General features: G+C 43.2%; 1 protein-coding gene across 1 annotated transcript in view; it reads right to left on the minus strand.

Annotated features, from left to right (window-relative positions):
- The window catches only part of LOC148524212 (ceruloplasmin-like), an 86,587-nt gene that overhangs the window by 13,807 nt on the left and 58,739 nt on the right, over positions 1-14,041 (minus strand). The window contains 4 exon segments of the mRNA XM_088472072.1: positions 3,395-3,501; positions 3,674-3,802; positions 4,179-4,318; positions 11,735-11,939. Of these exon segments, the coding sequence (XP_088328198.1) occupies positions 3,395-3,501; positions 3,674-3,802; positions 4,179-4,318; positions 11,735-11,939 (581 nt within the window).

Genomic DNA, 14,041 nt, shown 5'->3' on the forward strand with positions numbered 1-14,041 from the left:
CTAGGAAAATTTGCAAAAGGGCTTCATAAGGCCTTCCACCTCTCCAGCTGGGGCAGGAATTTTCTTGTTGCCAAAAAGGACGGAGGCTTACGTCCCTGTATTGACTATCAGGGAGTAAACTACATTACTGTAAAAAACGCTACCCCTTGCCTCTTATCACCGAACTTTTCGACAGAGTCAAGGGTGCTTCCATTTTTACAAAACTAGACTTGAGAGGGGCTTACAACCTCATCCGAATACGACCTGGAGATGAATGGAAGACCGCATTCAATACTCGGGATGGACATTTTGAATATCTGGTGATGACCTTTGGCCTATGCAATGCCCCTGCGGTCTTCCAAGGATTTGTGAATTATTTTTTCAGAGATCTGCTGTATTCCTCTGTCGTGGTCTATCTCGACGATATTTTGATTTTTTTCTTCCTCTCCAGAGGAACATCAAGAACATGTGAAAGATGTCCTGTCTCGCTTATGTAAGAACCAGTTGTACTGCAAGCTCGAGAGATGTGTGTTCAGGGTGTCCTCCATTTCTTTCTTGGGATACGTTATCTCCGGCTCTGGATTAAAAGTGGATCTTGAAAAGGTACAAGCCAATCTTGATTGGTCCCATCCTGGCTCCCTAAAGGTGATTCAAAGGCCATGAAAGCTGAAATCTCTGAGTTCATCTCTTCCTGTACCCAATGTGCCCAACATAAGACTCCATGGTGAGCACCCACCGGTGAAATGAGACCCCTGTCCATTCCGACTCGACCTTGGACCCACTTGTCCATGGACTTTATGACCGACCTGTCTGTCTCTAAAGGTTACTCTACTATTTGGGTCGTGATTGATAATTTTTCCAAGATGGTTCACTATGTTCCCCTCAAGAAACTACCTTCCGCCCCTGAGCTAGCCCAGATTTTCATCTCTCATATATTTTGTCTGCATGGACTCCCAACCGAGATTGTTTCTGACTGGGGGGTTCAGCTCATGGCTAAATTTTGGAGAGCCTTGTGTACTGCTCTGCAAGTCAAGTTGAAGTTGAAGTTCTCAACAGCCTATCACCCCCAGACCAAGAGGTGCACAAAGAGGGTGAATCAAGACCTAGAGACATTCTTGAGGATGTACATGTCTTCCTCACAAGACAATTGGGTTGATTCTTTACCCTGGGCAGAGTTTGCACAAAACAGTTCATAGTATTCTTCTACTGGACTGGCTCATTTCCTCGTGGTCTATGGTCATCATCCCAGGGTCCCTGAGTTCCAAAGTCTTCCAGCCTTCGATGTTCCAGTTGTATCTACCTCCCTACAAGATTTCTACAGAATTTGGGCCAAGGTTCATGCGGATCTACTGAAAACATCCCATCATTACAAATTAGGGGCTGACAGGAGGAGGAGGTTCATTCCCAGTATGAAAGTCGGGGACCAGGTATGGCTTTCCACTCATAATGTTCGACTCTGAGTACCTTCTATAAAGTTTTCCCCCCCTGCATCATTGGTCCTTTTACTATTACGGAGGTGATCAATCTTGTGGCCTATAGCCTTCGACTTCCTGCATATCTTAAAATTTCTAACTCCTTCCACATCTCTCTTCTCAAGCCATTGGTTCTAAATCGATTCTTTCCAGTTTTGCCTCCATCTCCCAAGGTCCATACCGAGAGAGGAGTGGAGTTTGAAATTAAACAGATCCTGGATTCTCGATACCGCTGTAGACAACTCCAATATTTGCTGGACTGGAGGGGGTATGGTCCCGAAGAAAGATGCTGAGTAAAGGAGGAAGATGTGAATGCTCCTTGTCTTCTTTGCAAGTTCCATTCAGAAAATCCTGAAAAACCCAAGAGGTGCCCAGAGGTCACCCATAAAGGAAGGGGTACTGCCGTGACCAGGGCTGTGTGTCCGGGGCCAGCGAGCCTTACCTGTTCAGATGCTGTGGTGGGGTCCCTCTGGCGGGTGCACGAGCATCTAGAGGTCAGCGCTGCATAATTCAGGGTCATGTAGACACAGAGTCCTGAATGCAGGGGTCAGTTTGGGTCACTTTAGGCAGCGCTGTAGCTTGACATGGGCTCCGCCATCTTGGATTTCATCAAGTGACTAATTTCAGCCAATCCAGCCATAGCATTATAAGGAATCCTAGCAACCATGTACTTCCTTTGGTATTTAAGGGATGCTGAGCAGTCCTTTCTTTGCCAGTGCAACGTTAATCCCAGTGCAAGCTGGGTACTAGTTCTCTGTACTCCCTTGCTGATACCTGTTCCTAGCTACTATCCACAGACCCTGTTTGCTCCAGGCTCCAGCTACTCTCATCAGACCTCTGTGAGACAGCAGTGCTTCTCCAGGCCACCACCCTAGGGGGTCGCCTGCTGACATCTGAACAGTCTGCGCTTCTTCCCAGTCAGCCATTTACCAGTTGTCTGTACTCAGCATATCTGTCAGGTATACCTCCATCTGGGCTATCTCCTGCCAGCGGCCACTCATGAATAATACCCCTCTGAAACTTGCATCCTTCCAGTACCAGCTGTCTGCCCTGAAGACCTATCCTAGTTGCACTCCGGGTCCAAGTCTTATTATACACTAATATAGTAATAACAAGTAAATATTATAAATTTGAACATATATGTGTGAGTCGGGAAGGGTATGGGATTCTGACAGGTGTCAAGAAACCGGTGCCGGCATTCTGACCGCCGGAATTACAGCGGTCAGGATATTGACCACATCCCGTGTTAATTATGCACACCTCTGAAACAGCGTTGAAACACTCTGGCACGCCTGCGTCCCCAACTCCACTTCCCCGTTACTACTGCCCTGCCCCTGTTACCACCCACAAACAGCCTCTCCTGTCACTCATTCCACTGGGCTGTCATGGCAGGGTGAGCAAAAACATTCCGATCGCTCGTACTAGTTTGCGCATGCGCACTGCGAACTACATGCATGCACACATTAGCAAACATCGTCTGCAACAAGCGGCCGCTTGCTAGCGAGCGGGTCTGAATCAGGCCCTATGTGTGAAGAGCAGGCATCTACCTTGACATGTAATCTGGGTGAAGGATGGGTACTAATTTCCCGGGTCTGGCATTGTCAAAGGCCTGACGGTGTCCCAGCGAGCAGTGGAGGAGGAGAAATTTCACTCTCAGCAGCAAAGTATTGGCCCATATAGTATTTATTATTGCTTTATTCCTGAAGAATTTGGTCCCTGTCTCTCCCGGGACCTCAGTTTCTCTCGATGGCCCTGTCTGGGTGTAGTATTTCTATATTTCACACAATTTCAGGCCACTTAATCTTGGGTTAAAGCACTAAAACTGGCTGGTTTTCAGCATACAGTATCTGACTTTAACAAGTCATCTTTAAGCTTGATAGGGTAAAAACTGGGATAATAATCCCTGGGTAAAGTATAATAACAAGAACAAGAAGGAAACTTACCTTAGTTTGATCAACTGTGGAGTAATAAGCCCAAGTCACGCAATCTCCTTCCTGCCTGTTAGGGCCAGAGCGTCTGGGAATTTTCCATATGTACCTTTCTATATGTCCTGTATGCAATGTAAATAGGTTAAGGATTATTAATAAGAAAAAACATTCTACACATAATGTATCTAATAAATGATATGATTTACAAATAAATGTATTACATATAGTTTCATCCAAAAGGAAAGTCAATGACTAGACCTCTATAATATAAAGAATGTCTGAAAATGAACTTACCAGGTTGAGCTGGCTTGATTTCATTATCTTCTGGTATTATACCATGGGCATAAATAGAATATGGTCTGCTTGCCTTGTTCTTAAATACTATATGAATTTTATCTTCTGTATATGCTGTTATGAGTGGACCTGTCAAGTATAAGAGAATTTTCTTTGTGACTAGGTATATTTAGTCATTGAATACATGATTTTTATAGACGTTTCAATAACAGCTTTTCCCAGAATTTTATAGTTGTACAACAGTCAGTTTATAGCACCTAATCTTCTACTTGTATCATACTGTATATGTAAATCTTAAAATGAAATTATTGTCCCAATAGTAAAGCCTAAAGGTGTTTGGGATGAGACGTGTCCATCGCCAGACACAGCTCATCTCCAGCCCATAAACCAAATACCGTTGTCAGGAGAGCTCTGTACATAGACAGTGTCTGTCCTAGAACCAGATAAGGCACCACATATCCAGATATGAAAAACAACTTATTTACACATATTGCTGAATAATTACCTAGAATACCCAAATGCTCTTGGTTTGCTGTTCTCTCCTTCTGTACTGTAAAGGTGTTGTCTGTATATTCCCGGTATACAGCTTTTTTATATTTTGAACCAATGGATGTTCGGCTTTTGTTTAAAAATACGTCTCCCGGGCTTTGGGGTAAAAAAGAAAAAATATTCTAAGTACATTGGCCAAACGACCAGCAGTGCTGTAGATAATCATTTACCCCCCTGCATATATGTCCTCTTGCCATGTCTCCTTACAGTGTATCATATTTTTCAATGTAACATGCAATATGTTGTAAAACGTTTGGTGTTGTTAGGGACAGGCAGCCTTTCTTTTAAACAAACCTACATTTCTCTCAGCATTCTCACAAAATTATTTTACTAAATATTTTTTATCTGGATGTCCCTTTTTTATAATGTTTAAAAATGTGCCTTTTAGTCAAAGATTTTTAAAAAGTATTTCAATGCAATTGCCAAACTAGTAATGGAATCCTGGGGTTCCAGACAATTTTACTCCACTGCAGATGCATACTATTATATGCAATGCACCCCCCTCCCCCTCCCCTGCCTGCAGCATCAAATATGTACTTAGCTGACCAGCACCCTCTCCTCTGCCAGGGACAGGCAGATGCCAGCTGTCACTCTCTGTCTCACTGTTCGGGTCCTTATCCTGGCGTTATGGTGCACAGCTCCTCTATAACTCTTCTTCTTGGGCACACCACACAGAGAAAGAGCGCAAGTGCGCTCATAGCGTGACGTCATCATGTACATCGCACATGTAAACTGTCGATTTACTTTACTATTGCTTATAAGGCAGTGGAGGTGGAGCTGGGGAGCTAGTTAGACGAATTTGCTCCTCGCGCTCAGTAGTGGGTAATGCCAGGCAAGTACATCAGTTCCTGACTGGGTGGGCGGCCGCTGCCATAAATCACATTTAAATACAAGCAGATCCATTTGGCTAATGGGTGGTCCGGACCACCCCTTAGTTTCTACTATGCCCGCCAGGCCCGCCCATGACACTGCTGTGCTGCCTGCCTGTTATACGCAGTCGGCACAGTGAATATAGGTAAATGGATGCTTAGAAAGCAAGCATCGGGGAGGGCACCTCCCCAGACCGGCATCCCCCTGACATACTTACCCTGCGGACTGCATTGCGCCAGCCCTGACTGTAGTAGAGAGACACAGATAGCTATATATTGTTCATACAGTAACTAATGAATAGTTAAAAGTAGCTGTTCAATTGAATACAGTTATTGTTCCTGATTCTGATTCATATGCAAATCGCAATGCGCACAGATCTTGAGGATTTCATCATACCTCGCATGCGCTAAAGAAAGAGAGCATCATTTTGGCATGTGCCAGCCAGATTAGAAATATACACATGGACAGAGATCACCAGTACCTATGGATTGGTCCAACCATCGATGGAGCACTCTTTCAGTGAAATGGTTGTTTCTGGGCAGTGACCATATATGGCATGGAACTGTTCCCTCTAGTGTGAATGTCAATGGAGTGTTGTGGCATTTAGGCCAGCTTCTGTGCTCGATCGGAGCATGAGGATGGAGATGGGAAGCCTATCACAGTCAGATCTTTTGCATCCAGCTTAAAGTGGGTGCAAGTCCAGATACAATAGATGATGGTGGCTGCAGACATAAAAACAGCGGGCAGCATAACCATCCACATGCAGACACATGCATTTTCAGTATACATGGGCGAATTCTCGCATTGGCATAAGAAACTAGGTAGGCCGCTGCGAATAAATGGCAAAACAACCGCAGATGCATCCAATTCAGAACCTAAACTATTATCTTCAGCTGATAAAACTGTTAGGTTTGATCCTCTCAGGATGGTATAAAGAAACAAAGAGTGAACGGGGTCATGTGATGCAGACCAGTATGGCTGCACCCATGAAAGGAGCGGTGGGACTGCCGTGATCGGAGACCCGACTTGGACTTCAAGTTCAGGGCCGTGGGGTGCATGCAGGATCTCCCCAAGCGGCCCTGCAGGCCCCTCCAACATCCTCGGATGGGTAAGCACGCAGACCACCAGCGGTGCCGGTGCTGCACTCTGACTGTACCCCTCCTTTTTAGGGTGGCCACCGGCTTTTGAGAAATCTTCAATGAAAACTTTTGACCACACATTTACATCCTTGACTTTCATCCAAGACCTCTCTTCAGGCCCATAGCCTTTCCAGTCTATAAGATACTGTAATTGTCATTGTCGTAGATGAGTCTCAGGAATCTTGGCAACTTCAAACTCAACTCCTTGCTTGATTTGGATTTGCGGCAACTTAGGAGGAGAAGGCCGAAAGCCGTTCAAGACCAGAGGTCGCAAAAAAGAGACATGGAATGTATTTGGAATGTGGAATTGACCAGGGAGCCTGAGGTTATTGGCCACAGGATTGATTACTTTTTCTACTGGAAATGGCTCAGCAAACCGAGGTGCAAATTTCATTGTTGGTACTTTGAGTCTTACATTTTTATTTTTCCAATCAGAAAATTTTATTGGGGAATTAATATCAAATAAACAACAAAGAAAACCATAAAATCAGTCCCCAAGAAAAATTGAGGGACAGAATAAACAGCGAATAATCTGCATTACAAATATAACTAATTAAATAACAAAAAATAAACCAGTCCCTCTAGGGGAGAATGGACACAAAAGGGAGGGAAAAAATATATAATAATAATAATAATAATAATAATAATAATAATAATAATAAATATAAAAAATAATAAATAAGTAAAAACATTTTTTAGAGAGTATATTAATTTAAATAAAAAAATGTAGGGAATGGAGAGAGAGCACGAGCTGGGGGGTGAGACAGAAAACAAAAGTGAAAAAAAAAAACTTTAGTAATAAGAGAAAGAGGCTGAGGAACAGAGGGAAGAAGAAATGAGAGTAGAAAGCAGATAATTCGGAAAGGCCAGGAGGGAGTCACACCCCTGGGTTCTATACCAAAGAGACCAAATTGCAGTACACTTTTGAAGGCTTGTTATATATTTCATTTTGGCCACAAACCAGATGCGATTGAGAAACTGTTGGCTAGTTGAAGGGAGTGGTTGCTTCCAAGATCTAGCAATCTGATATTTAGCGGCACAATAATGTGTAGGGCCAATTTATTCTCATGTTTGGATAGTTGACAGGCTGTAGCACACAGAAGCAATGAGGCAGCAGTGAGAGTGGTTACAGAAGAGACCATTGGCGACATAATAAATTGGACTATAGACCAGAAAGGGGCAATATGTGGGCATGTCCACCAGATAGGGACAAAAGAATAGATTTGTCCACATTGTCTCCAGCAGAGATTGGAGGAGTTAGGGTATATTTGGTGAAGACGCTCTGGAAAAAGGGACCAGCGAGTGTATACCTTATTTTCCTTAATAGAAATGCTAATCGAACATTTCGATATATTAAGGCGAATAGCCTCCCATGGGTCTTAAATTTTTGGTAGATAACCAAACTCTGGGTTGAAGAATTAGAAAAGCTCGTTGTTTGTCAGCAAAGACCTTATATTGTTTAGAAGCTTTCTTTAAAGACACACAATGTCCTTCCCTACTTGAGCAAGGAGTTTTAGTCTAGAGTCCGCTGCAGGTACATCTGTAGCCAAAGTAAATGAAATTCAGGAATTTGCGAATGAAGACCATCATTTGCAAAAAAAGGAGTGGTATCAGTTGCAGTGTGATAGCGGTAGTTGTAAGTGAACTCAGTCCACGGTAAGTGTTCTACCCAATTATCTTGTGAAGAGGGTATGTAAAGGTGGAGAAAGGTTTAAAATTCTTGATTAACTCTCTCTACCTGACCATTGTTTTGTGGATGGTAAGCAGGGGAGAAGTTTAATTTGATCTGCATGTCTGCACATAAGGCTCACTAGAACTTGGCAACAAACTGGACTCCATGCTCCAATACAGTTTCCAAAGGTAGACCATGTAACTTAAAAATTTCACAAAAGAAGATCTGAGCAGATTTAGCAGTAAGGGCAATGAAATGGGGACCACTAAAATTGTGTTATAACTTTTCTCTTCATGTAAGTCTGTGATGAAGTCCATGGCTAAATGAGTCCAGGGCTGAGTGGGTACAGGTAACATTTGTAGTATTTCTCCAGGAGGACCCTGAGCAGATTTATGCTGAGCACAAGTAAAACAAGATTTGATGAAGTCTTGTTCAGTCCTTCTTCATGGTTGGCCACCAATAAGATTGATGCAAAAATGTATATGTTTTAAGGACTCCTGTGTGCCCAGCAAACTGAGATGCATGCACCCATGTCAGAAGCTTCTACCAGGTGGGGGAACTTGAATAGTGGTAGTAGTTGTGGTAGCAAAGGCGAGAGCATTGATGATGTGACCCTTGAAAGTATTGTCATCCTCTTCCGAAGTCAAAGACCTGGATAAAGCATCAGCTTTTGTATTGCCTCTGGACGATACTTGATACTGAAATTGAACCAAGAAAATAAGAGTGCCCAGCGAGCCTGGCGGGGATTAAGACAATGGGTTGTAGACAAGTAAAGCAGATTTTTCTGATTTGTGTAGATTGTTATTGGATGTTGGGCACACTCTAGTAGATATCTCCACTGTTCTAATGCAAGTTTGATTGCCAGGAGTTCTTGTTCGCCGATGGAATAATTTTGTTCAGCCTGGGTTGAAATTCTTCTAAAACAATCCGCAAGGATGTAATTTCTTATCGTTCACATACTATGATAGAATAGCCCCAACCCCCACAACAGCTGCATTGACTTCAAGGAAAAATGGTCTTTCCAAATCAGGTTGCAAAAGTATTGTGCAGAGCTAAATTCCTGTTTTAGATGATGGAAAGCAGCAAGTGCTTCTGGAGACCAGTATGCAGGATCTGCACCCTTCTTTATCAATGCGGTGATAGGTGCCACGGTGGAGGAGAAATTTTCAATGAAAAGCAAGAAAATGTATAAAAACTGATAAAAGCGCTACCCTTAAAGAAATAAAATATTAGGATTTTTCAATTGTAGTGAGCCAATGTGTAGTGGTGGTGATATCTATGTAACTATGTCCGGTACACTAATCATAAACAGGTGGGGATTTTGACTGGGGCGGTACACCTGTCAAACCAAATTGCAGGTGTCCTAAGGCGAGCTCAGGGAGAAACCTCCCGTGGAGCAGAAGGGCTCCCTTCTCCTCCTGCCGTGTTTCCGTCTCGGCCGCCCTAGTAAATAGTAAAAGTGTACACTATTTATTGACATAAACAGTTCTTGGAGAAAAAGGGACTTTGCAGGTCTGAGGGATTCGAATTACCTCTTTGCAATTTAACATCTTGCCCAAAATCTTCAAGCTTCTGGTAATATAGCCATCTGACACTATAGTCACCGAGCTGAATTTTTTATGTGTCATGTTTTGTGTTTTTGTCTATATGTTTATGTGCATCCGGAAAGTATTCACAGCACTTCACTTTTTCCACATTTTGTTATGTTACAGCTTTATTCCAAAATGGAATAAATTCATTTTTGTCCACAAAATTCTACACACAATACCCCATATTGACAACGTGTAAAAAGTTTTTTAGATTTTTGCAAATTTAATAAAAAAACAACAACTAAGAAATCACATGTACATAAGTATTCACAGCCTTTGCCATGAAAATTTAGCTCAGGTGCATCCTGTTTCTACTGATCATCCTTGAGATGTTCCTACAGCTTAATTTGAGTCTACTTGTAGTAAATTCAGTTGTTTGGACATGATTTTGAAAGGCATACACCTGTCTATATTAGGTCCCACACTTGACAGTGCATGTCAGAGCACAAACCAAGCATGTAGTCCAAGGGATTGTCTGTAGACCTCCGAGACAGGATTGTCTCAGGCACAAATCTGGGGAAGGGTACAGAAAAATATCTGCTGCTTTGAAGGTCCCAATGAGCACAGTGGCCTCCATGTTCAGAACCACCAGGACTCTTCCTAGAGTTGGCCGGCCATCTAAAAAGGGATGACCATGGGAGAAGGGCCCTAGTCAGGGTGGTGACCAAGAACCTGATGGTCACTCTGTCAGAGCTAGAGCATTCCTCTGTGGAGAGAGAACCTTCCAGAAGGACAATCATCTCTGCAGCAATCCACCAATCAGGCCTGTATGGTAGAGTGACCAGATGGAAGCCACTCCTTAGTAAAAAGCACATGGCAGCCCACCTGGTGTTTGCCAAAATGCACCTGAAGGACTCAGACCATGAGAAGCAAAATTCTCTGGTCTGATTAGGCAAAGATTGAACTCTTTGGCGTCAATGACAGGTGTTATGTTTGGAGAAAACCAGGCACTGCTCATCACCAGGCCAATACCATCCCTACAGTGAAGCATGGTGGTGGCAGCAGCATTCTGTGGGGATGTGTTTCAGCGGCAGGAACTGGGAGACTAGTCAGAATAGAGGGAAATATGAATGCAGCAATGTGCAGAGACATCCTGGATGAAAACCTGCTCCAGAGCGCTCTTGACCTCAGACTGGGGCGACGGTTCATCTTTCAGCAGGACAACGACCCTAAGCACACAGCCAAGATATCAAAGCAGTGGCTTCAGTACAACTCTGTGAGGCCCAGCCACAGTCCAGACTTGATACCGATTGAATATTTCTGGAGAGATCTGAAAATGGCTGTGCACCGTCGCTGCCCATCCAACCTGATGGAACTTGAGAGGTGCTGCAAAGAGGAATTGGCGAAGCTGCCCAAAGATAGGTGTGCCATGCTTGTGGCATCATATTCAAAAAGTCTTGAGGCTGTAATTGCTGCCAAAGGTGAATCAACAAAGTTTTGAGCAAAGGCTGATTTCATAGGTTTTTTTTAAATGAAATTTGCAAAAATCTCAAAGAAAATTTTTTACACGTTGTCATTATGGGGTATTGTGTATAGAATTTTGTGGACAAAAATGAATTTATTCCATTTTGGAATAAGGCAGTAACATAACAAAATGTGGAAATAAGTGAAGCGCTGTGAATACATTCCGGATGCACTGTATATTTAAAGCACAAATTACTTTATCAACAATATTTTGTGTCTGTTCATTCAGTGATTTGAATATAGGGCCTGATGCATTACAGATCGCAACTGTGATTACGCACGCAGACGGCCGATTGTTGCATTCTGTGCATGGGAATGCATTGAAGTGCGTGTGCTCAAAGACTCTGCGAACGGATTGCGATTGCAGTGTCCATGCAGACCCATCGCAGAGTGATTGTCAGGAAGTGAGTATTTGGGGGTGTTGACAGGGGGGTGGTCGGAGAAACACAGGCATGCCAGGGCATTTGAACGCCGTACCAGTGGCATGCATAATTTAGCCACTGCGACGCCATATGCAGCTTGGGCTTTCACTGAGTGCAATGAGGTTAGCAATTCCTGAGTAAGGTCAGACCTTTACTTGACGTTACCAATGGTTTTGCAGACTTGCAAAGTATTACGGATGTGTGTAAAGGGAAGTGGGCGTCCTTATGTTAGGCTGCGATGGCACTGCGATAGCATTCATTAGCATATTTTTGCAGTGGGACTGCGTTCATAATCGCAATAGCGCTCCATAATGAATCAGGCCCATAGATAGATTGTATGTAATCTGCATCATTACCTCTCAGCATGTTCCGAGTGTCTCTCATGTTCCCAGGTGCGGGATGGAGAGTAGTCCCATTCTACTTCTTCAGCTGCAATGTAATAGGTGCGTATATGGTAAAGCGCCAATTTAGCCTTCTGCTTATTACATGATTTAACTCTGTACTGCTGTCTCATTCCTCCTGTGTAATGGTCTGTAGTCATACACTCCACATCGAAAACACCTAAGGGGAGAGAAAACTATACTACATGACATACATGTATACAATGGTTAGCACTGATCACAAACCTGTTCGAAGCTCTGAGGGCGGCCTAATAACACAGAAACAAAGCTATCCCTCTCACAAAAAGCAATAATGATCGGTGCGGCTGCAGCAAGGATCTGCCTGGCATCTGCAGTACTAGGTACTCAGAAACCCTCCCTGTGTGCACCAATGCCATACATATGTGCGTAGACCCCCGTGTTTTGGTCCGCCTGGTTTTGTATTGATTACATTTGCCCTCTTAACTCCAGCATCAGAATCCGCTTAAGCCGTGGTGGCTTTGAAGAGTTCTGTATAGTAAAGTTAGCCCCTGAATTGGCAGCAGCAACTAGAGCTGAGTACTAATATCATGAAATGAGGGCCATAGGATATATACAATATTGTAGTATAATCCCATTGCAGAGCACAAAGGGCTGTACAGATGTAGCTAATGGGTTGTAGGCTAATGGGAGCTTGAACCCTGGTTCTGTGTCACAAACATGGGACCACTGTAGCACAGAGCCATTGGGAGGGCTACAGCTAGGAGCCACGTGGTTGCTTACTTTTCCTCACTCTCCAAATGATACCAGCAACCAACTGAACCAGTATATACATTGAGATTTAACCAGGGTTACCGGTTTATTGTAGTGTGCAATGGTAGGGAATCTGCGCAAGCCCTGGTCCCATACTGCGCATGTGCAGTATGGATCTGAGATATTGCGCGCAGTCCGGCAGCAGACTGTCAATCACTGTTTCTGGGTGGTAAGTGGGTGGCAATGGCCTCTGTTTCCCAAAACCAACTGTTTAAGACCATACAAAGCTTTCTTTAAGAGACAGACCTTCTTGTTGGAACATTTTCTTGCAGTAATGCTCTGGAGGTACTGTGTCTATTTCCTCTTTCAGTTCTCCATTCAAAAAAAAAGCTGAGTCAAAGTCTTATTGGTATAACAGCATATTATACAAGGCAGATATGGCAATGACTAACGGTAATGTACTGTACATTGCCAAAGGAAGAGTAGGTTTCACCGTAGTCATCTCCATATCTTTGCGTATAAACCTTTGTGACAAGACTAGCTTTATAACTAGCGATAGTCTGCTTTTATTTTTTTGCAGAAGATCCATTTGCTCTTGACTGTTTTGCGATGAGTCGGCCTGTTAACTACAGTCCATGTATTATTGTCATTGAGCGATTTCATCTCCTTGTCTATTGCTGATTTCCATTCACACCAGTTGTTGCTCAACTTTGCTTTCTGGATATATTAATCCTTTTTATTTTTGGGGTCCCTACTTCCCGAGGATTTCCAGCTCTGAGCTGACCAGTTTGGGGCTGGTTTTACATTATGGCAGGGAGACCCCATGCTGCATGTCTCCCTTCTCTAGTGTAAGCCCACCATCTGGTTCAGCGCAGTGCTGGTTACTGGAAAATAGAGGAGACTCCATGCCAGTGTCACCCAAATTTTCCAGTACCAGACCATGCTCAGAGGTCCAGAGCTAGTTATGCTTTTGGGGCAAGGGGGGGTGGGGGGGTGATACCACACACTTTTTTTTTAAATTAACCCTTTCTTTACTTTTTTAAACACCAAAGCAGTGCTTTGGACAAACACGCTGCACACAGGCAGGTCTATTTATTTCCTGCATTGTGCTATGATTTTGATCGATTTCTTAGTAAATTTGTAATTTCTATTTTTGTCAATGTTAACCATACAATATTTGGTTCAATGGGCCATGTATTGGAGTGGGAAGTCATGTTTCACCTGCAATTTGTCATTGATTTGGGCTCTAGTAATTCTCTTATATTCAAAATTATACCCAGATTGCAGAAAAACACCAATCTACCATAGATAAATTTACCCCTTATTCTTACATTTTCTGGGCTTTGCATCTTTAGAGTGTAATGCAGAATTCTTTGCATTTACTTCAACTGGTACACGTTCCTAGAACTGCAGCAGTTTTGCCCTAATGATCTCTGTTGAATGCTTGGCTGCATTAGCTTCTAAAGCTACTACTAAGCAATTGAGTTCAGTTGTTAAATTCTGTAGCATTGGCATAGCAATCTCCTTCTCATTGACTTGGACTCCTACAGA

Source organism: Taudactylus pleione, unplaced genomic scaffold (genome assembly GCF_031769625.1).
Source record: "Taudactylus pleione unplaced genomic scaffold, aTauple2 ptg000120l, whole genome shotgun sequence".
Lineage (NCBI taxonomy): Eukaryota > Metazoa > Chordata > Amphibia > Anura > Myobatrachidae > Taudactylus > Taudactylus pleione.